The sequence below is a fragment of the Pleurodeles waltl genome, chromosome 12 (assembly GCF_031143425.1).
Source record: "Pleurodeles waltl isolate 20211129_DDA chromosome 12, aPleWal1.hap1.20221129, whole genome shotgun sequence".
Lineage (NCBI taxonomy): Eukaryota > Metazoa > Chordata > Amphibia > Caudata > Salamandridae > Pleurodeles > Pleurodeles waltl.
In genome coordinates, this window is record NC_090451.1 from 50979991 (window position 1) to 51001305 (window position 21315).

General features: G+C 45.8%; 1 protein-coding gene across 2 annotated transcripts in view; it reads left to right on the forward strand.

Annotated features, from left to right (window-relative positions):
* RAB3A (RAB3A, member RAS oncogene family) overlaps positions 1 to 21315 on the forward strand; it is a 122916-nt gene that overhangs the window by 90471 nt on the left and 11130 nt on the right. For both annotated transcript variants that reach the window (XM_069216582.1, XM_069216583.1), the window contains exon 4: positions 18601 to 18725. In XM_069216582.1, coding sequence (XP_069072683.1) covers positions 18601 to 18725 — 125 coding nt within the window. The remainder of the gene's footprint in view (positions 1 to 18600; positions 18726 to 21315) is intronic.

A 21315-nucleotide genomic window follows, 5' to 3' on the forward strand; every position in this document is an offset into this window, starting at 1 on the left:
GAGGGGGATGTCCAGGTTTCTGCTCAGTGGTCTCTGCAGATTCTAAATGTTGCAATAGTTTCAAGGTGTCTACTCCTCTTGCCTTTAAGGCCTGCCATCTACGGAACCTGGCAGACCCTGTGTCGTGCATCGGGTATTATTTGAGTTTCATTGACCTGGATTTGGGAGCTCACCTAAGGGCCACTGGCCATATTAGAAGACGTGTGCGGTATGTTGCAAGTGTCTGCAGCGGAGTGGAATCCCAAGAGCTGCGTTGATGGACTCGCTGGAGCTTGTCAACGTTCTTACAGTATCCAATGATCTTGTTAAGAATGGCTCTTGTGAGAAAGGAGGCTAAACCAGTAGAAATGACCTGACAAATAATAGACATGTATGTTAAATTGAAACAGCAGCACAAGTTATTATAATCTAACCCTGGTAATCACTCTTGAGCAACATTTTGTAACTGCAGCTACTGCATGTTTTTACCTGCAGGCTTGCCATTCGTCTGCCAGTTGAGGTTATGCTCAAATATTGCACCTATACGATGAAACTGTCGCTTGCAGCTATGTGCTGAGGAAACGTTTAGTGAGATGGGTCCTATTCTGTGCTGAGGTTCCAAAGTGCGTTTGTTTTGGGTCCATTATTCACGCTGAGATTAAGTGGAGGGTGGTTAATCTCAGGCACTGATAATTGTCTTTGCTCGATATTTATCTTGTTTTGAAGGTAATCCAAACTAAGGTGGTCATTACAACCTCAGCTGTCTTTTTACACTAATGGCGGTTTGCCACTCGGCGTATTATGACCGTTGGCTTCTTTCCGTCCACTTCCGACGGAGAGCCGCCAACAGCCATACTGGCGGGAGGCAGGGAAGTGGAGGTTGCTCCATCTTCACCGCCACGCCAACAGAACACCGCCCACCGAATCACGTCCTGTGATTCGGCGTGGCGGTGTTCTGTTGGCGGTATGGTGTCGGCCGAGCAGCCCCCATGGCTCCCATCCCCTCCCGGATGTTCGACGGAACAGGTAAGTCGATCGTCCGTTAGGGGAGGGGGGTGGGGAGGTGTTGTGTGTTGTGTGGGTGCATGGGGGTGTGCGTCTGTGTATGTAGAGGTGGTGTGTGAGTGCGTGTATGCTTGCAGGGGTGTTGCGTGTATTGGGAATGAGTGCGTGTATGTCTGTGGGTATGTCTGTATGAATGTGTGCGTGTATGTTTGGATGTGGGTGTGCGTGTCTGACTGTGTGTGTGGATGTAGGCATGTATGTCGGTGTGTGTGTGTGTGTGTTGGTGGTGCCTGCATGTGTCTCGTGTGTGTGTGAGTTCTGTGATGTTGGGGGTCAGGGTGGGGAAGGGGGCCCTGCCACCTATGGGGGGGTGGCAGGGGTGGTGGGGGGTGTAGGTGAGGAAGTCGGGGTGGGGGTAGGGGGTGGGGGAGACCCATATCAGTGCCAGGGAAGAAATTCCCTGGCACTGATAGTGCTTACCGCCATGGATTTCATGGCGGTTCCAACTGCAGGAAATCCACGGCGGTAAGCCAGGTCAAAATACCGCCGGCGGTATAGTAACGGCCGCCGGGCTGGAGACCCAGGTCTCCAGCCCGGCGGGCGGAACGAACGGAGAACCGGCGGATGACCATGGCGGTAACCGCCATGGTCATAATACAAAAAAAAAGACCGCCAGCCTGTTGGCGGTCTTACCGCCGCTTCTCCGCCTTCCGCCAGGGTCATAATGACCCCCTAAATCTTCAATTCTCCATTTCTTACTTCCATTTTTTTGTTTAATTGGTGTGTCCCCTGTGATCCCTTCCCTTCCCTTAACCTTCCCCTGTTTCTACCACCGTAACCCTTCCCAGGCACCACAATTCATCCTAACTATATTCGTTATCCATAACTCTTAATATTTACCTGTGGCATTGCAAATGTATTTTAAATATGTATTTCTATTCTCCTAATTTTAATACTCAGAGTATTTTGGATGGTAAGGTAAAAAAAGACGTGTCACATGGTTGGTGTGACGGACACGCCCGACACAAGGGTCTTTGCCTTTCTACTGTTTCACTTTGACACAAGGATGTCTTTTGTGAAGACCATATTTGTCCTCAGATGAACTGGTTAGATGGTCAAATCAGCCTCTATGCCCCTTGAAAGTCTACTCCTTATAGTAGTGAACAGAATTACTAATCTTTGTGGTTAGCAGTCCTTTTGCTGCATCAGGATTTATGCACCACCTGCATAGCATAAACCTTGGATCCTTGAACAGTTTCAAAGATAGTTAAAGCGCTGATTATTAGCACGAGCTAAAACAGTAAAAGAAATCACTATGAAGAATGTTGATACTTTGAAATAGATTTGTAGTAATGTAAGAAAGGAAACAATAGCAACATGTCTTATGTCAGGATGCAAAATGTAGTTGCTTCAAGCTTTTGGTAGTTTTGAAACATTAAATTGAAATCCATCATCTTGGTTAACAATCGTGTAATTGCAGTATATGATACCGGGTCTGGACCGGCACATATCTAGATTCTTACTCAGGAGGTACCACCCTTTAGTTAGTCCATGTCACAGTCACATTTGACTTGACCTGCACCAACGTAAGTATTAAAATTCCAGGGATATCACTCTAGGCGAACACATCATGCACTTGTCCATTCTCCCGTATAGCCCAACAGTGGCTTCCTAGCACTGAAGAAATACACCCCATGCTGAATCAGCTCCACATTAGCCTCTCTACAGCCATAGTGCCCTAAAGTCTTGTAGATACACGTGGAGTAGTTTATTACTTCCATACTCTTTCCAAAGTGATGCAGTCTTAGCCCAAGCAGCCTTTACCAAGCGACACAGGATACCCTGTTGGCCTTTGCTATCCTTTCGTCTCTACGGTCAATTCTGCCAAGTATTATCTTCCTGGCACCAATGTCATCGGATAATCCCTGATTCCATTGACCATTCCTAAAAACCCACAGACAGGCGTATATCCTCCAAAAATCAATTTAAATGCTCTATTTAGTGCTGCACTTTCAACATTGTCCTGAGGTTTCACGACATAAATGTTTCTGTATTGGGGGTGTGAGGTACCCCTTGCTATTCATTTTTGTGTGTTTCCTTGTGATGTAAACATCAGAATTACCTTGATTATGTACTTTCACTGTTTTTTGCATTCCATTTTTTCTTTCTCTCAACCAAGCTGCTCTCCCAGTAAGACTTTTATATTTTTTTCTTCTCCCCTCCCCTTCTTGAAGTAACCTACTTACCTTCTGTATTAATACATTGAACATAGAACATTCTTGGCCAGAATTTTCAGATGATGTCTAACTGATGGCTTCTATTTTGTTAGCAGGATGTACAGCACAATGGTGTTGATGAAAATATCTGAGTATGTTTCCTCCAACCTAAAGTTTTATTTGCGATGATTAAAACTCTTACCTTCTTAGTCTTTAAACATGTAAACTAGGAAGTACTCATCGCTTGGCGAAAGCTCAATTTGAAATGAACAAATAAGAGCCCTATGCATCAGAGTCCAGTCAAACTCTTGTCCTGTCACTTGCAGAATAGCATGGTTTGAACCAAAGAATCCAGAGACTTTCACAATATGTTCTTGGATCTTTGTTTGGGGGACATCACAAGGTCAAAACACACCTTCAACAAAGATGAGGTTATCTGATTCTTAAAGCCCATCATGACTAATATAATCTCTATTTAAAATAAGCATTACAATTTACATTGATTAAACCTGTTAAGCCTGCAGTTCCTTGCCATGTTGCAACAAGGAGGGAAACAGGCAGATTGAAAGAGGAAGTTGGTTCCAGAGTGCTGGTGCAGAGGCAGAGAAGACTTGATTATGTGTCATGGTCCAAAGGGGTTGTGGACCTTCTAGGTGACTGATCACCTTACTACAGGTAGTCCAAAGAACTTATTCGTCAGATAAGTTTAGATTTGTAGGACTATTTCTTTGTAGCGATGGCACGCTGTTAGAAATGGGGTCTCTAGTTGGCAGTCGGTTTGCACCCTGTCCAAGTAGGGCCCCTCACTCTAGTCAAGGTAAGGGAGATACCCGCTCAGAAAACCCCTGCTCACCCCCTTGGTAGCTTGGCATGAGCAGCCAGGCTTATCTCAGAAGCAATGTGTAAAGCATTAGCTTATAAAACACAGTAATAAGTGAAAACACTACTAAAGGACACCACAACAGTTTTAGAAAAATAGCCAATATTTATCTATATAAAACAAGACCAAATACGATAAAAATCCAACATACAGTAATAAAAATATGAATTCTGCAAGATTTACTCAAAAATGCAGTTCATTGAAGTCGATAGCTCCACCTGGGGCTATCACGGCGTCGTGATCATCAAAACCAACAGTTTAGGCCGGCGACGGCGTTGCGGGCCAGCTACGGTGTCGGAAAGACCCACAAACAGTACCTTGGATTTGCAGGGAGTCATGATCCTCGCGGTGAGCTACGGAGGGCGGCGTCACTGATGTCGGTTCCAGAGTCCGCGGGACCTTGAGGTCACACTCGTTGCAGATCGAGCTCCAGGCTGATGAAGTTAGATGGGCCGGCGTGGATGGCGTCGGGCTGCAGTGTGAAGCAGGACGATGTGACGTGCGGTGCCCAGAGGTCACGGTGCAGGCAGCGGCTCGGTGATGCATCCAGTGGCGATGGTGAGACCAGGGCTGCGGTGTGAAGCAGGGCGGTGTGACGTGCAGTGTCCACAGGTCATGGTGCAGGCAGCGGCATCATCGTTGCTGAAGCGCTGTCATCGGTAGGCCCAAGCCAGCGGTGCGGGATGGGAACGGTGCTTCGTGACCCTCACGAGCGGTGACCACAGCCCATGGTGCAGGCAGAATGCCTGGTGACGACACAGGAGTCGATGGCGCTGGCGGACCAGGGCTGCGGTGTGGGATGGGATGGTGCTTTGTGTACCTCACGAGCAGTATCCACAGGCCACAGTGAAGGCAGCGCGCGGGTGTCAGCAGGAGTGCCGTCGTCAGGGATTCCCAGGCTGCGTTGTAAGCAGGCGATGCCGGAGTGCGGGCCCACAGGTCGCGGTGCGAGCTGCAGCTCGGTGAAGTTGTCCGATTACAGCGTCAGGGAGACCATGGTCGCGGTGCAAAGCGGGGCAATGTGACTCCGGCTGCTGTCGGCAGGTCACGGTGCAGGCCAGCGGCGTCGTTGGTGGTGTCGCTGTGGTTTCTCCTCTTGAACAGCACAAAACAACCAGTGCTGCAGGTCGAGGAAACTGAAGTCTTTGGTGTCCCTGAGACTTCCAACAGGAGGCCAGCTCTACTTTAAGCCCTTGGAGAATTTTCTGCGGGAAGGACACACAGCAAAGTTCACCCTTTGCACTCTTTTTAGGCAGAAGCAGCAACTGCAGTTCAGTCCAGCAAAGCAACACCGCAAAGGGACAGTACTCCTCCTTCAGCTCTTCAGCTCTTCTCCTGGGCAGAGGTTCCTCTTGATTCCAGAAAGATTCTAAAAGTTTGGGGTTTTCTTCTTATACCCAGTTCTGCCTTTGAAGTTGCCAAACTTCAAAGCAAAGTCTCAAGTGTTTGCAAGATCCTTCCTTGTCCAGGCCAGGCCCCAGACACACACCAGGGGGTCGGAGACGGCATTGTGTGAGGTCAGGCACAGTCCTTTCAGGTGTGAGTGACCACTCCTCCTGTCCCCTCCAGCACAGAGGGCTAATCAAGATATGCAGGCTACACTCCAGCCCGCTTTGTGTCATTGTCTAGAAGATAGGTGTGAACAGCCCAACTGTCAAACTGATCCAGACGGGGAATCCACAAACAGGCAGATTCACAGAATGGGTTAAGCAAGAAAATGCCTACTTTCTAAAAGCGGCATTTTCAAACTAACAATCTAAAAACCAACTTCACTAAAAAATGTATTTTTAAATTATGAGCTCAGAGTCCCTAAACTCCACATTTTTATCTGCTCTCAAAGAGAACCTGCGCTTTAAGGATACTTAAAGGCAGACACCATGCTAACCTATGAGAGAGATAGGCCTTGCACAGTGAAAACCGAATTTGGCAGTATTTCACTGTTAGGACATATAAAACACACTAGTATATGTCCTACCTTAAACATACACTGCACCCTGCCCATGGGGCGACCTAGGGCCTAACTTAGGGGTGCCTTACATGTAGTAAAAGGGAAGGTTGAGGCATGGCAAGTGGGTACACTTGTCAAGTCGAGTTGGCAGTTTAAAGCTGCACACAGACACTGCAGTGGCAGGTCTGAGCCATGTTTACAGGGCTACTCATGTGGGTGGCACAACCAGTGTGCAGGCCCACTAGTAGCATTTGATTCACAGGCCCTGGGCTCCTCTAGGGCATGTTACTAGCGACTTATTAGTAAATCAAATATGCCAATTATTGATAAACCATTCCACAGTACAATTTATATGGGGAGCACTTGCACTTTAGCACTGATTAGCAGTGGTTAAGTGCGCAGAGACAATAAACCAGCACAAACAGACTCCAAAACCAGGAGGTCACAAGGCAAAAAGACATGGGAGACACGCCAAAAAGCTGCCAGGTGTAACACACGCAACAATAGAACCTTTACAATATAAAGATGGGCTAATCAGATTATGCAGAGTTTGCAAATTAGCAAAGGCATGCAAGTTCAGTACACCTGAATAGAAACTATTAACAATTGCCTTAATATTTAACACACTTGTAGCCCAGAATCCTCATTGCATACATTTGGAAGCTGTGACATGACAGATTAGTTGGGTGTTGCCTGAAGACTGAAACGATATACCAAAGTCGTAAGAAGCATGCTGGGGACAGTGGAAAGGACCCAGTTTGCCCATCTGTACTCTAAGCACAGACCTTACATCCTCAGGCTCCATCAAGAACATCCTTCCCTAAGGCCTTCTTGGAGGCGCGAGCAGCCTGCATGTTCTGAAAGTGACAGCTTGAGAGGTATGACTGCGTCACGGGCAGCCTGGTGTTCTAATAAAAGCCCTGGACGTTTGAGAATGCAGGGAAATCAATACACTGCATGCGTGCTGCCCAAGGAGCGGAAAACCTATCTAGGTCATTGTGTGGCCGTGAATACCAATGAGATGTCACAGTCAGTGCCGACTAGCGTTTTATAAATACCCTATTTCACAAATAACCTTCTTTATGCAAGTCTGAATGAAAAAAGGCCTATATGTTTCCATTATCAAAAGAAACAACACCAGGGCCTTACATTTCAAGGGACTATTGCCACATCTCTCTGCTCCCCTTTTTTGCAAACATTTCTGAGGAAACTGTAAACACCGAGTTGATGTAGCCCATAGCTTTAAATTTGATCCTGATGGTAATGCAATTTGTCAGGGGAATGGTCGAATGTACCTCAAGATGACACTCTTGCAATGGTTAAATTAGCATATTGTTTTAACAAAATAAATACAAAAACTTAAATCCATGTACTATGTGGGATATTGGGAAGTTTGTTCTATAGCTCTTACCTTAGCTCCTCATTCATCTGACAGCTCTTTCACTGATATTGCACATCAAGGGCTCTGTGGTCTGCATTAGCTCATTATCTCCAAATCCTGTAATATCTTAAGATGCATCAGCGCGGTCAAGCATTTGCTTACTTAATACCCAAAATCTGGAATGAGTTATTTCTTTCTCTTTGAGCGGAATCTAATTTGTACAGATGCAGGATATGGGGAGGGAAAAGTGGCCTTTTGCTGCATTAATGTTAATCTACTAGGGCCTATGATGATCTACGTTGTTCTTTTTATTTTTATTTTTTGCACCAGGACACCTCAACCAATGAACACTTGCTTTTTATCCAAGCATCACTTGGATACTAGTTATGAGTATGCTTTTCAGTAATCCTTTGATTATCTCCTATGTTAGTTTTGATGGAGAATATGTCAAATTTTTACAAGGTTTTAATGGATTATTCATTTTCTTTGAATTGTTTTACATTTTTGGCAGCACCTGTAGGAAGCTGGCTCTGTATATACCATCTCAAAGTGAGAGATAGTGTGCACAGAGTCCAGGGGTCCCCCAAGAGCCTTCACTGAGGCAATAATAGATAATACTAATGCTATATTTGTGGTAGTGTGGTCAAGCAGTTAGGCTTATCAGAGGGTAGTGCTAAGCATTTGTTGTACACACACAGGCAATAAATGAGAACACACACTCAATGACTTAACTCCAGGCCAATAGGTTTGTATATAGAAAAATATTATTTTCTTAATTTATTTTAGAACCACAAGACTCAAATTGCAGGTAAGTACATTAAATATAAGGTATTTTTCATAGGTATAGATACGACTTTGAATCAAAACAGTAATGTACACAGTTTGGCATAAAATGGCAATAAGCTATTTTAAAAGTGGACACTGCAAAATTCAACAGTTCCTGGGGGCGGTAAGTACAAGTTGATTAATACGGTAAGTAAAGCACTTACAAGTTCAGTCTCCGGGACATAGGCAGCCAACCGTTGGGGGTTCAAGTCAACACCCAGCACCAGCAACACAGGGCCGGTCAGGTGCAGAGGTCCAAAGGGGCCCAAATAACATAGGCGCCTATGGAGACAGGGGGAGCTCCAGTTCTAGTCTGCTGTCAGGTAAGTGCCTGCGTCCTTGGGGAGCAGACCAGGGGGGTTTTGTAGAGCACTGGGGTGGGCCCAAGTAGGCACACAAAGCACACCCTCAGCGGCACAGGGGCGGCCGGGTGCAGTGGGTGAAAAAGATATCAGGTTTGTAATTGAAATTGATGGAGAGACCCGGTGGTCACTCAGATGTTGCAGGGAGGGCACAGGGGGGCTTCTCGGGCCAGCCACCGACTGGGCAAGGGTGAGGGCCGCCTGCTGGTCACTGCTGCACCGGTGGTTGGTTCTTCACGAGCCTGGGGGCTGCGGTTGCAGTGCTTCTTCCAGGAATCGGGTTTCTTCTTTCCGGGCAGTCGCGGTCAGGGGGGTACTCTGGATTCCCTCTGCAGGCGTCGTCGTGGGGGTGCAGAGAGGTCAGCCCAGGGTGGACACATCGTTAGAGTCACCAGGGGATCCTCTCTGGGTCATTGGTTTCTCTGGACACAGGCCAGGGGCGTTGGGTGCAGAGTGGTGGAGACTCACGCTTCTGGAGTGAGGTGAGAGTCCCTTTAAAGATGGTTTCTTCTTGTTTGAGATAGACAGTTCTGCTGTCCTTGGGAGTTCTTGGTCCTTTGTAGTTGCAGGGCAGTCCTCTGAGTCAGCAGAGGTCGCTGGGCCCGCAGGATGTGTCGCTGGTGCAGGTTCTTTGAATCAGAAGACAGACCGATAGGGCTGGAGCCAAAGCAGTTGTTGTCTTCCTTCTTCTCTGCGGGGTTTTCAGGTCAGCAGTCCTTCTTTGTAGGTCAGCAGGAATCTGATTTCCTGGGTTCAGGGTCGCCCCTAAATACTAAATTTAGGGGAGTATTAGGGCTGGAGGGCAGTAGCCTATGGCTACTGTCCCTGAGGGCGGCTACACCCTCCTTGTGCCTCCTCCCTTTTGGGGAGGGGGGCACATCCCTATTCCTATTGGGCTAAATCCTCCAAAACAAGATGGAGGATTTTCTAAGGAGGGGTCACCTCAGCTCTGGTCATCTTAGAGGTGGACCTGGCTGAGGGGGTGACTCCTCCTTGTTTTTCTCATTATCTCCCAGGACTTGCTGCCAAAAGTGGGGGCTGTGTCCGGGGGGCTGGCATCTCCACTTGCTGGAGTGCCCTGGGGCGTTGTAGCACCAGGCTTGAGCCTTTGAGGCTCACCGCCAGGTGTTACAGTTCCTGCAGGGGGAGGTGTGAAGGACCTCCAGCCAGGACAGGCTTTGTTCCTGGTCACAGAGTGCACAGAGGCACTCACCCCATGTGGCCAGAAACTGGTCTGGAAGTGGCAGGCTTTCAGAGACCGGTCAGCCTAGCATTAGAAGTTGGGCTGGCATGCAGGGGTGCATCTCTAAGATGCCCTCTGTGTGCATTTATCAATAAATCCCACACCGGCATCAGTGTGGATTTATTGTGCTGAGACGTTTGATACCAAACGTCTCAGTATTCAGTGTAGCCATTATGGAACTGTGGAGTTCGTGTTTGACAAACTCCCAGACCATATACTCTATATGGCCACACTGTACTTACAATGTCTAAGAATTAGCTTAGACACTGTAGGGGCACAGTACTCATACATATATGCCCACGCCTTAGGGCTGTAAGGCCGGCTAGAGGGGTGACTTACCTATGCCACAGGCAGTGGGTTGTGAGCATGGCACTCTGAGGGGAGTGGCATGTCGACTTAGTATTTTTCTCCCCACAAGCACACAGAAGCTGTCAGGCAGTGTGCATGTGCTGAGTGAGGGGTCCCCAGGTTGGCATAATACATGCTGCAGCCCTTAGAGACCTTCCCTGGCCACAGGGCCCTTGGTACCAGGGGTACCTTTTACAAGGGACATATCTGGGTGCCAGGGCAGTGCCAATTGTGGGAACAAAGGTACAGTTTAGAGAAGCAACACTGGTGCTGGGGCCTGGTTAGCAAGGTCCCAGCACACTTTCAATCAAAGATGGCATCAACAAAAGGCAAAACGTTAGGGGGTAACCATGCCAACAGTGGTATTTTCCTACAGCACCACTCTAACATAGCACGCTAAAGAGAAATAAACATGTAGACAGAGGTCTCGAGTTACCTTAAAGCAAACTATGGAGCTACATATCTCAGATTTAACAATTAGGAAAAATAAAACATATTTGTAATAACACAAGTATGCCAAGAAGGGTGTAGGCAGTACATCTGTAGTTTCCCAGTTCTAGTTGTGGCTGAATAGAAATGTTTTCCGTTTTCACAAAAATATGAGCTGGCCATCTGGACATCTCATTTCGGCTGAAAATTAGTTTCTAAGACTTGGGGCTGCTCCTGAGAAATTTTGGAATATGGCTACATGTTCACATGGGAGGTTCCCTCGGTGGCATCCACCAGGATGTATTTTAGAATTGGCTTCTATACCCTAATCTTGCCAGTGCTTGTCAATCAGGGGTTGTTTTTGTATGACACTGATGTGTTTTATGCACCAGTAGAGCAATAAAGCTTTCCTGCAGTGGAACATTTCTCTTTCTCATGTTGACTCCCCGCAGATTGAACCAGGTGTGGGATCTCCTCTTCTCCTTCTTGTGAGATCTGCAATGCTCTCCTGCAGCTAGCTGTAAATAACTAGCTCTCTGTCATCTTCACTGCTTGTGCTGCCGCTGCCCTTTGTGAACCCTGGTGTCCCTGTTGGATGAATAAGGGGAGGAAGGTTGGGCCACTACCCCTGGGAGGATTAGCCATTCAGGGAACACTTGTCAAAGGGGCAAGAAATTCAAAGTAGGGTACCTGGTCTGGCACTCACAGCTGTGCCCATGCCGCTGGGATCCAAGGTCTTTCAGGCATAGGTTCCCGTTTAGCTGTACAGGAATGCCCAAGCACCTGCACAGTTGCATAGACAATGGATTATAGAGAAGTAAGTCATTGAATGTGAAAATAAGTTCACCTGCGCAGCTCACTGCAGACTGACAGGTGAGGGCTGGTTCTTTTTGTAAGCAAAAAGAAGGAAAGGCTGATTTGTAGCACGGGCACTAAACCTGTCATGGAACCAGCCAGGGAACAAGTGGTCATTCCTGTTGAGAGATTTGATGAGCATTCTGCTCATCTCTCTTTGTCCTTAGAAGGCTTCTTTGAGATCTTGGTCGCGTAACGTAATGACTCTTTCCCGATACTGAGGCCTATTGTACGTCATCGTTCTGGAAGAAACTACTCTGCATTAATGAAATCTATGGCAGCTATTACTCTACAGGCAGACACTCCTGTTCACAGCCGGAGCTGAGCCAAGATGAGATGAATCAATTCTGTACGTGTGTGCAATACTCGAGGGGATAAATCCTTGTAGACTCCATTTATGCTCCTCGTGTCTCGCTTTACAACCCTCAGCACTTAATACTAAATGTTTGGATCAGTTCAACCTTAAACATCAAGGGGATTAGTCACGGAAGGGAGCATACAACTTCTTCTGAAGGGCGAGTGAATCCGTACACGTTTCTGCAGAGACCTTTAAACCTATGACTTCTTATCCAGGTTATCTGTAGAGTCCGTTCTTCATGGACAGCTACCATCTCTGAAGAATGTCTTTTCTATGCCCAACATTTCTGAACCTCCATCCTCAGTTGTATGAAATTAGTTTCAAGAGCTTGGGTCTGAGTCAACATGGGCAGTGATGGACCCAGAACCTACACCAGATGACATCAGACAGTGCATGTTGCGATGAACCACTTGCCTAATGTGGGCTGATGCAAGCTGAAGGCATGTGACTTGGCTGTTCTGTTAGCGCTGCTCAGATTCCGGCGAAGAGATCAAAACAAGAATTTAGAAGAATAATTATTTTTATACATTCAGCCTGGAAATATTATCATTAGGGGTGCACACGTTTCATACAATGCCACATGTATGACGGAATTTGACGAGTGGCATGACCTGTGTGAAGACAAGGTGGAAGACAGGGGCACGACTTTATGGCAACAAGCGACTCAGTCTCTTTTCTTTTATTTAAGGAAAAAGATAGAGGACTTTGAAGATAGGAATCAGCAGGGAATTTATAATGCTTTGGCATGTCTGAGGGAGGTGAGGATTCTAATCCGCCACAATGCACGAACAAACCATTGAAAGGCTCTTTCCCATAATTAGTGGCTTGGTACTTCAGTCTGGAAACTCAGGCCCAGATTCTGAAAGGTGTCACGGAATGCACAGCATCAGCCAGAAATGCCGCACTGCGTTGCGTGACAAGGAGAGAGCAGGAGAGCCCCATATTGACATAAATATGTCTCTCTTCTACCTTCTTCCTAGCACCAGCGGTGATTTCAGCTGCCGTGCACCACGCATACACCTTAGCGCCTTAGTGCTAGGTTATGTGCTTGAGTCTGGCATAGGTTTTGTACAGGAAGGTATCCTTCTTCTACAAAATACTCTGCCTAGACAGGTGAAAAACCTTTTCCTACTTTGTATGCATGCTGTACAGTGCAGCACACATGCAAAGTTGGAAACCTATGCAGAAATAAATACATTTCTCAGTTTATCGCCTGCTTTTCAGTCGTGTTATTTTTTGGCACTAAATCCTGACTACTAATGTTAGTGAATAGGGTTTAGCCTCAGAAAGCATGGGTGGTTTCACTGGAACACCCATGTACCACCCATGTAACGCCCACTTGACGCAAAGTTATGCAAATCAGTGTTACTTCTGGGTACTTTCCAGTGCAAAACAAGTTTTGGACTGGAAAGTGAATCAGGAAAAAAAAAACACATTTTGTGTTGTTTAGCCGCTAACCCAGTGCGAAACGTTTGAGAATCTCCCCCTTGGTGTGCTGATTCTATCTCACTTAAACATCATCCAGGACTTCTAAAACTCCTTTACAATCATTCTTAAATAAGTACCTCCAGCAGCGTCATTTCTTGTCTGTTGAGGCGTTCATGGCCCTCATAGACATGAGACCCTGTTTATTCACTCCTTACCTGACTTAATTTGGAGGCTACAGAATGCTACCGGTGGCTGAACAAGCTTTTCAACCCTGTGAAACAGAATACTAAGGGGGTCATTACGACCTTGGCGGGCGGCTACTGCCGTGCGGCCGCCAATGCGGCCGCACTCAGGCGGCCCCCATTATGACATTCCTGCTGGGCCGGCGGGCGCAAACCAAGTTTGCGCCCGCCGGCCCAGCGGGAATGAGGCCGCAACATAGGAGCTGGCTCCTAATGGAGCCGGCGGTGTTGCGGCCGTGCGACGGGTGCAGTTGCACCTGTCGCGCTTTTCACTGTCTGCTATGCAGACAGTGAAAAGCTGTCCGGGGCCCTGTTAGGGGGCCCCTGCACTGCCTATGCCAGTGGCATGGGCAGTGCAGGGGCCCCCAGGGGCCCCAGGACACCCCTTACCGCCAGCCTCTTCCTGGCGGTGCAAACCGCCAGAAACAGGCTGGCGGTAGGGGGGTCGTAATCCCCAGGGCAGCGCTGCAAGCAGCGCTGCCCTGCGGATTACATCCGCTGCGGTCAAAATACGCCGGGAGGCACCGCCAGCCTGTTGGCGGTGCTCCCGTCGTTTTGGCCCTGCGGTTATAATACCGCCAGGGTCATAATGACCACCTAAGTTTCTTCAAAGTCCTATAAAGTTAGTACTGTTTTGAAAGATAGATTTGTTTTGTTTAAGGAAACAAAAAACAGAACATTTATTGATAAAATACTAATTAAATAGGGACGCAGTAAAGTTTCAGAACTGGGCATGAGGAAGGTAGGTGTCTGGAATCAAGAACAAACCTGTGTGAATGCACACTTTTGCTGTCCTTTATGAAATAATGTTTTGCTTCTGGGTTTGCAGCTGTAGGTAGAGGGAGCACCACTGCCTTATACGCTTGCAGCATCGATGAGCAACAAAGAAGGAAGCGTGTAACAGAGCTGTTTCGGAAACTGGGGAGGACACTGGGAGGTGTATCTGGTTTGGATAGTCTGGAGTTTATAGAAGACTAGGTTAGCCTGGCGGGTGGTTAGAAGAAGGTGAGTCCATGAGAGTTAAAGCAGTGCAACTGTGTGGGGGCAAACAACATGATTATGACCAGAATTGCTAGGGCATGAATTGAAAATACTAATGTGCAAATAGTATGAACCCAGTGGTTTTGGTAATACTAATTTTTTTTGTTTAGATAAACTTGGGTGCTGTGTTATGCGTTTACAAATTATGAGCTGGGTTGTCAGTTCTTTAAATGGTTAGACATTTCTACTAGTAGATTACTGGTACTCTCCTGTGAGAGAGTAGTGGTACACCCCATTAGAAACATCTGTCCCTTTAAAGCACTCTGATATGTACTACTCTGTTTAAATGTGATGAAATTAATCATCATCCTTCTGCAGAGATAAACATCTTCTGTATCAAAATGGAGGAATCTTCATAAACAGTTTAAAGCAGAGGTCCTCTGGGTAATCTCTCTAATACTTGGCTGATAGTTGTGATCATGTTTTATCCCACATTACTGCCTCTAGCAGTGCTACAATCAGTCATTACCCGTGGATGACTTGGGAGAGTAGATTTAAAGGGCCCCACTCTGTCTCTGCTCTTATTATGGACTCAACATCAATAAACCTTCTACCTTGTTAGACCTATTGATGAGACCCACGACTTTGGCGGTCCGATTGTTTGGGAAGGGAATTTTAATGTAACCCTGAGCTTTGGTACATAAATATCCCTGAATGCTATGTACAGTGTCATTTGTACTTCATTATACTAGACATTGTATGTATTTTTAATTATTGTCCTTTGTAGGTTTTTCACTCTTCGCCCTCTAAGCACCTAATAACATTAGTGGCTGTAATCTGCGCTGCAAACTACTTTGAATGCTGTTTCCCTTATAAATTATTTTCATCACAACCCCTTTATATCTTCTCCTTTGTTATAATCCTTGTTCCTAATGTAAAGTGATAATCAAAAAGGTGGTGCACCACAGTCTACACAGAGCAATATATTTCATGAAAAGACAAAAAAAAATTCAATATTCTGAAGTACAAATGAACGGTCTTCTCCTCTTATAGTTTCATCACAAGTCCAAAAGATTTAATTCTGCACAGTCCCATGCATAAGATAAATGAAAAATCAAAGAAAGGAGAGTGAAGTAGCCACGTTGTCTTGCAATTCGCTGGACAGATCGGATGTACAAAATGAACAGCCAATGCGTTTTGCCCAACAGAAGGGCTTCTTCAGGGCATAGGTGGTATCCAGTCAGTACTAGTAATAACAATAATGTTGATAACCACGAACCGCTCGTCAGTCGATCAAAATGTGGAAACCTCAAAACCAGAGTCGAGGCAAGCGTGAAGTGTTGAAACGCAGCCAGCCCGATAAGCCGGCCACCGCGAAAAACGGGCGGGAGTACAGGAAGTGGTAGCGCGGCCAGTCCAGATAAGAAGCTGGCCGCCAAACAGAACAATCCTAGGGAGACGACTCCGGTCCCGGAGTGCATGGGACTGTGCAGAATTATGGGCCAGATGTAGGTAGCCTTTTGCGCCTCGCAAACGGCGAAAAACGCCGTTTGCGAGGCGCAAAAGGCCTCACACGATGCAGAAACATGTGTTTCCGACTCGCAAATAGGAAGGGGTGTTCCCTTCCTATTTGCGACCGCATCGTGATGTAGAGTTGATTTGTGACCGCGAAAGCGGTTGCAAATCAACTTGCAGTTACCATCCACTTGAAGTGGATGGTAACTCATTCGCAAAAGGGAAGGGTTCCCCATGGGACCCCTTCCCCTTTGTGAATGCTCACAAAAATATTTTTTCAGAGCAGGCAGTGGTCCTATGGACCACTGCCTACCATGAAAAAACCGAAACCAAAAGGTTTCGGTATTTTTTCTTTTTGCAGCTCGTTTTCCTTTAAGAAAAACGGGCTGCAAAGAGAAAAAAAAACTGCTTTATTTAAAAGCAGTCACAGACATGGTGGTCTGCTGTCTCCAGCAGGCCACCATCCCCGTGAGTGCATAGACTCGCTATGGGGTTGCAAACTGCGACCCACCTCATAAATATTCATGAGGTGGGTCTTTGCGACCCCATAGCGAGTCGCAGAAGGTGTCTGAGACACCTTTCTGCATACCAGCTTGTGAGTTGCAATTTGCGAGTCGGAAGGACTCGCAATTTGCAAGTCGCTAATTGTTTTGTACCTACATGTGGCCCCTAAATCTTTTGGACTTGAGATGAAACTATAAGAGGACAAGACCGTTCATTTGTACTTCAGAATATTGAACATTTTTTTGTCTTTTCATGAAATATATTGCTCTGTGTGGATTGCGATGCACCACCTTTTTGATTATATATTTGTGGGGCTGTTTCAGCCCTGTCTAGTTCCGTGGTTGCAGCAGGAACTATGGTGTAGTTGCACGCTTGTCGTTACCCAATAACGTTATTATTGCTAGTTACTTACTTGTTATTGACTATCGAGTACTATTGGGGATAGTGCGTTGTCTTTGAGCTTGCTGCAATTCTTGTTTTGTTTGTCCTAATGTAAAGTGTTTACCACTTACCGGGCCATGTCCTAGTTAACCAAAACCACACATAGTTAACAAAAAAAATAAAAAGGTGGTATTCCCTCTATAATGTGTATGGATCTTGGATCTAGGAATCATTTGTTTGACTCGGATGGTAAAAGTATTTAAGGAGAATTGTTGAGTCACCATCAAAATAGATGCGTACATTATAACTGAAAAATAAACTTGAATCTATACTCCACGTAGGATATTGGAGAATTAATAATTGATTATGATACTTCACATTTTAGCCACAGAACATTTAATCGGAAATACCTCAATCCGCCAAAGGCACTCAGTTCTATTCCCCTTTTATGCCTATTTTCTCACAAGATATTTAACTACTGGATTAGCGAAATATCATCCACATTGAACCAGAAAGTTAAGTATACATTACAATACCTGGAAAAACTATTACAGCTTTTGAATTAGTTGACGTTCACATGGAATAGAATAAAAGCTACTCCATGTGTGTCTCATTCTCTTTAGATCTTTTGTAAGAGGGGTATTGTTTTGTCCATTAATAGTTAGGCCCCTCCCCTGGGTACCTCGGCATAAGATCCCTGCACACCAATGTTACTCTTGAAGAGAAAACTTTTAATTTAACCCAGTCAAACCATGATTTTGCAAGACTGAGACATGAAATATACCCACTTCAATAACCATCAACCACACTGAGGTCCCACTGAGTCATAACACAAGAAACAGAGCGTTTCTAAATACAAATCCCTGTGAAGTGAATCATATTGTATTGAAATCAGACAAAGGGCCTAATTACGAGTGTGGCAGACCTCGGACCACCCCACTCGTGGGGGCTGTGGGGCCACAGTGGTTGTGGCGGTCCAGCTGCCACATTACAAGGTTGGCGGGCAGCCCCGTCAACCTACCACCGTCTCCACCTGGATTGGAGATCCTGACAGGCTGACGGCGGTGCAAGTTGGAATCAGCCAAGGCGGCACTGAACTCAGCGCTACCCTGCTGATTACAGCCTGGCTCTCCACCAGCCTTTTCATGGCGGTTTCACTGCCACAAAAAGGCTGGCGGAGAACAGGTGAAGGAGGCCAAAGAGGGGTCCGGGCACTGCCCGTGCAGACAGTGCGGAGGGTGCTGGTGTCCCCTGCATGCGGCAGCCTTGCCGGCAGCTCGATTACGAGCCGGTAACAATGCGGCTGCCACTTTCACGTTGGGCTGACCGGAGGGAACCTTGCTTCCCACTGGTAAGCCCCGTGAAATAGTCTTAATAGGGCCGGCGGGGAGGTAGCCAGCACAGTGGCAACCAGCCCGTTGGGTGTTTGGCAGATGGGTGTTCCCATCTGCCGAACTCATAATCTGGCCCAAAGTAAGAACAGTTGAGAACTATGAATTACTCAAGTATTGGAAGAGGATGCTTGGTGTTAACCTTGATAAAACTATGCTGCATTCGGCACAGGATTTGTTAGTAGTGGCACTAATTACAAACTTTTTGATGGGTTCCTTTATTTTGTTCAAATTGAGCATTTGTTCAAGGCAAATTTAGTGTGTGTTTTGAACACCCAGTGACATGACTATTATATTTGTAATTATTTTTCTCATTCTTTCATCACTAGGTCCACCCAGATCAAAACCTACTCTTGGGACAATGCACAAGTGTTACTCGTTGGCAATAAGTGCGACATGGAAGACGAGCGAGTTGTGTCATGTGAGAGGGGGCGGCAGCTTGCCGATCATCTTGGTGAGTAGACGTTAAATTCTAAAGTCTGGGTATTTATAGCCATGGATGAATATAAGTTGTTAGGAGATGTGCACTGGTTGCCGTTAAATTATACAAATTCTATTTATTTGTGTTCTACAAAAAAAAAACTCTGGTGCTTTCTATCCTTAACAGTCAGTTCCCAACCAGAAGTGCGAGATTTTATCAATTTGCTGTTTTCTTGGACTTGCAGTGCAGGTGTTTAAAATAAATACATTGGGCCAGATGTATCAACAAATTTTGCATTCGCAAAAGGTGCAAATCTGTAAATTTGACCGTTTGCGAATGCAAAATAGCCTTTCTAGGCATATGAAACACATAGGCAGTGTAATTGTAGGGAATCACAATTGTTTGCAATTCCCTAAAATTGGGACTCCAAATAGAGAATCCCAATTTGTGATTCCCTAAACAGAGAATTACAAGTAGGAATTTCCTATTTGCGATTCCCTAAGCACATGTCACAAGCATTTCGTAAATGTGAAATGGGCATTTAGGAAATCAACTCAAAAAAACTCAAAGTTGGTGGTAACCATGTGCAGTTTTAAAAAAAATGCATTAAAAAATACAGTTTTTAAAGTGCCATGTAACGCACACATGCCCCTAGGGCATCTGTGCGCTTTTCATGTGCACAAATTATTTTCAGGTGCATCAAAGGAGGCCTTAGGCCCTCGGCATCCTTGGTTTTGCATTTCCCAATTTTGCGATTTCCTATTACGAAATCACAATTTAGATAATGCTAAACCATTCACCTTCAGGCCCATAGGAACAAATAGAGTTGCAATCCCAAATAGCAATTCCCTAATAGCGATTGCGATTCTGTAGGAATCGCTATTAGGGATTTGCTATATTGTTACATATAATCTTGCATTCCCTAAATAGTGATTTCTTAAAATTTGGTATTTAGGGAATGCAAAAGCGGATTTTGATACATCTGGCCCATTATTTTATTTTTTAATACTTATGCATCTTCTGCTTGACTCGGTGAATGGGAACCAATCCCAAGGAGGGTAACACTTCCTTGACACGCCTATATTTTTAGAGGTGGGACTTGCAGTTGTGGCGATTGGCTGCAGTGCTTGTTATTCCTTGCCGTACATTTTCTTGCGTTTTCAGTGTGCTCTCTAATACAACTTCACTGGGAATGTCACATCTCCTAAATATGGAGCTGGGAAGGAAGAGGGGTCTTGTACATTAGTGCGCGTTAATGGTTCCAGTGAGAAATAATGAAAGGTAGCCCCCCCCTTATGAAATCAGCCTTCCTCAGGGGGTGTTTGATTGAAAGAGACCTTCACAAGCGCCTCGTTCAGACATCCTAATGTACTGTACCATAACTCAGATCTCAAACTTTAAAGCAGGTGTTGGGCTTTTGTCAGTCAAAGTTTTCAGGAAGCCCCTGCTGCACGCTTTATTTTCAGAGATTGCAAGAACAATCAAGATTCAAAGTTTTGATCGAAAGCTTTTTGTCAAAACCTGTCCTCTCAGCCCTGCAGCTGCTCGGCTAGTACTAAGATTACCTAGGTTTACCTCCATTAAGGAAGGCTTGAAGGAACTGCACTCGCTACCTGTTAGGAAACTCATCATCTTTAAGGCATTGTGCCTGACCCACAAGGCCCTTCATTCTCAAGGCTAAGGATATTTGCAGGCTGCCATTAATTGGTACGCCCCCCAACCGCCCTCTAAGATCGCCCGGGCTTAGGTTGGCACGGACTTGGAGGAGCAAAAGAGCTAAATTGGGCGGCAGGGCCTTCTGTGTGGCGTCTGCCAAGTTATGGAACTCCCTCCCAGTCAAAATTAGGGAGATCTCACCCCTCCTGCTATTTTGAAAGCATCTGAAGGCTTGGTTGTTTTCATTATAGGTTCTGATCGGCATTAGCCTCTTTTTATCTGCTTAGCGCTTCGATACATCTGGTCTGAACACACATTACAAATAACAAAAAATACAAATACAAAATACTCTCTGAAGTAGCTCTAAATATAAAGGTCAGCATCATCTTACCTCTCCAGAGACCTCTCTTGATATTTTGCCTGTTTTTGCTCGTATGGGTGACGAGAAATTGCTTAAAATTCCTCTGTCCATATCTTGTCCCGAGAAGAACAATTTTCATCACTGTTTTTATGCTCCACTGAACAAGCTCTTTCATCCCTTGTCCTAAAAACAAGGACCTTAAATCTCTTTGCAGCAAAAGGATAACACCCAACAGGTAAGGGCTGTGGCGACCGCCTGTGATAGGACATCTGTTTCCGCTACTGTGACACCGCATCTCCTTTGGACTGTTGCGTGACTGTAGAACTGTGACAGATCTTTCCTGCCTTCTAAAGGGTTCCAAATACTCTTTGCAGAACACCAAACCAAGTTCTTTAAATTTGCAGCCAAGTATTTGCTACCTTTTTTTAATCTGTTGTCCAGGGTGAGTGCTGGGATTAGAATATGGCTTTAAAAAGATGTATTTGCAGCCAGCTTACTCAATAATGACTTGCTATTTGTTACAGAAACAGACATCCAAAAAGATGGCTCAGAAGAAGATTTGGTTCATTAGATAAAAGTTTAGATGGACATTCTTAAACCCCGTAA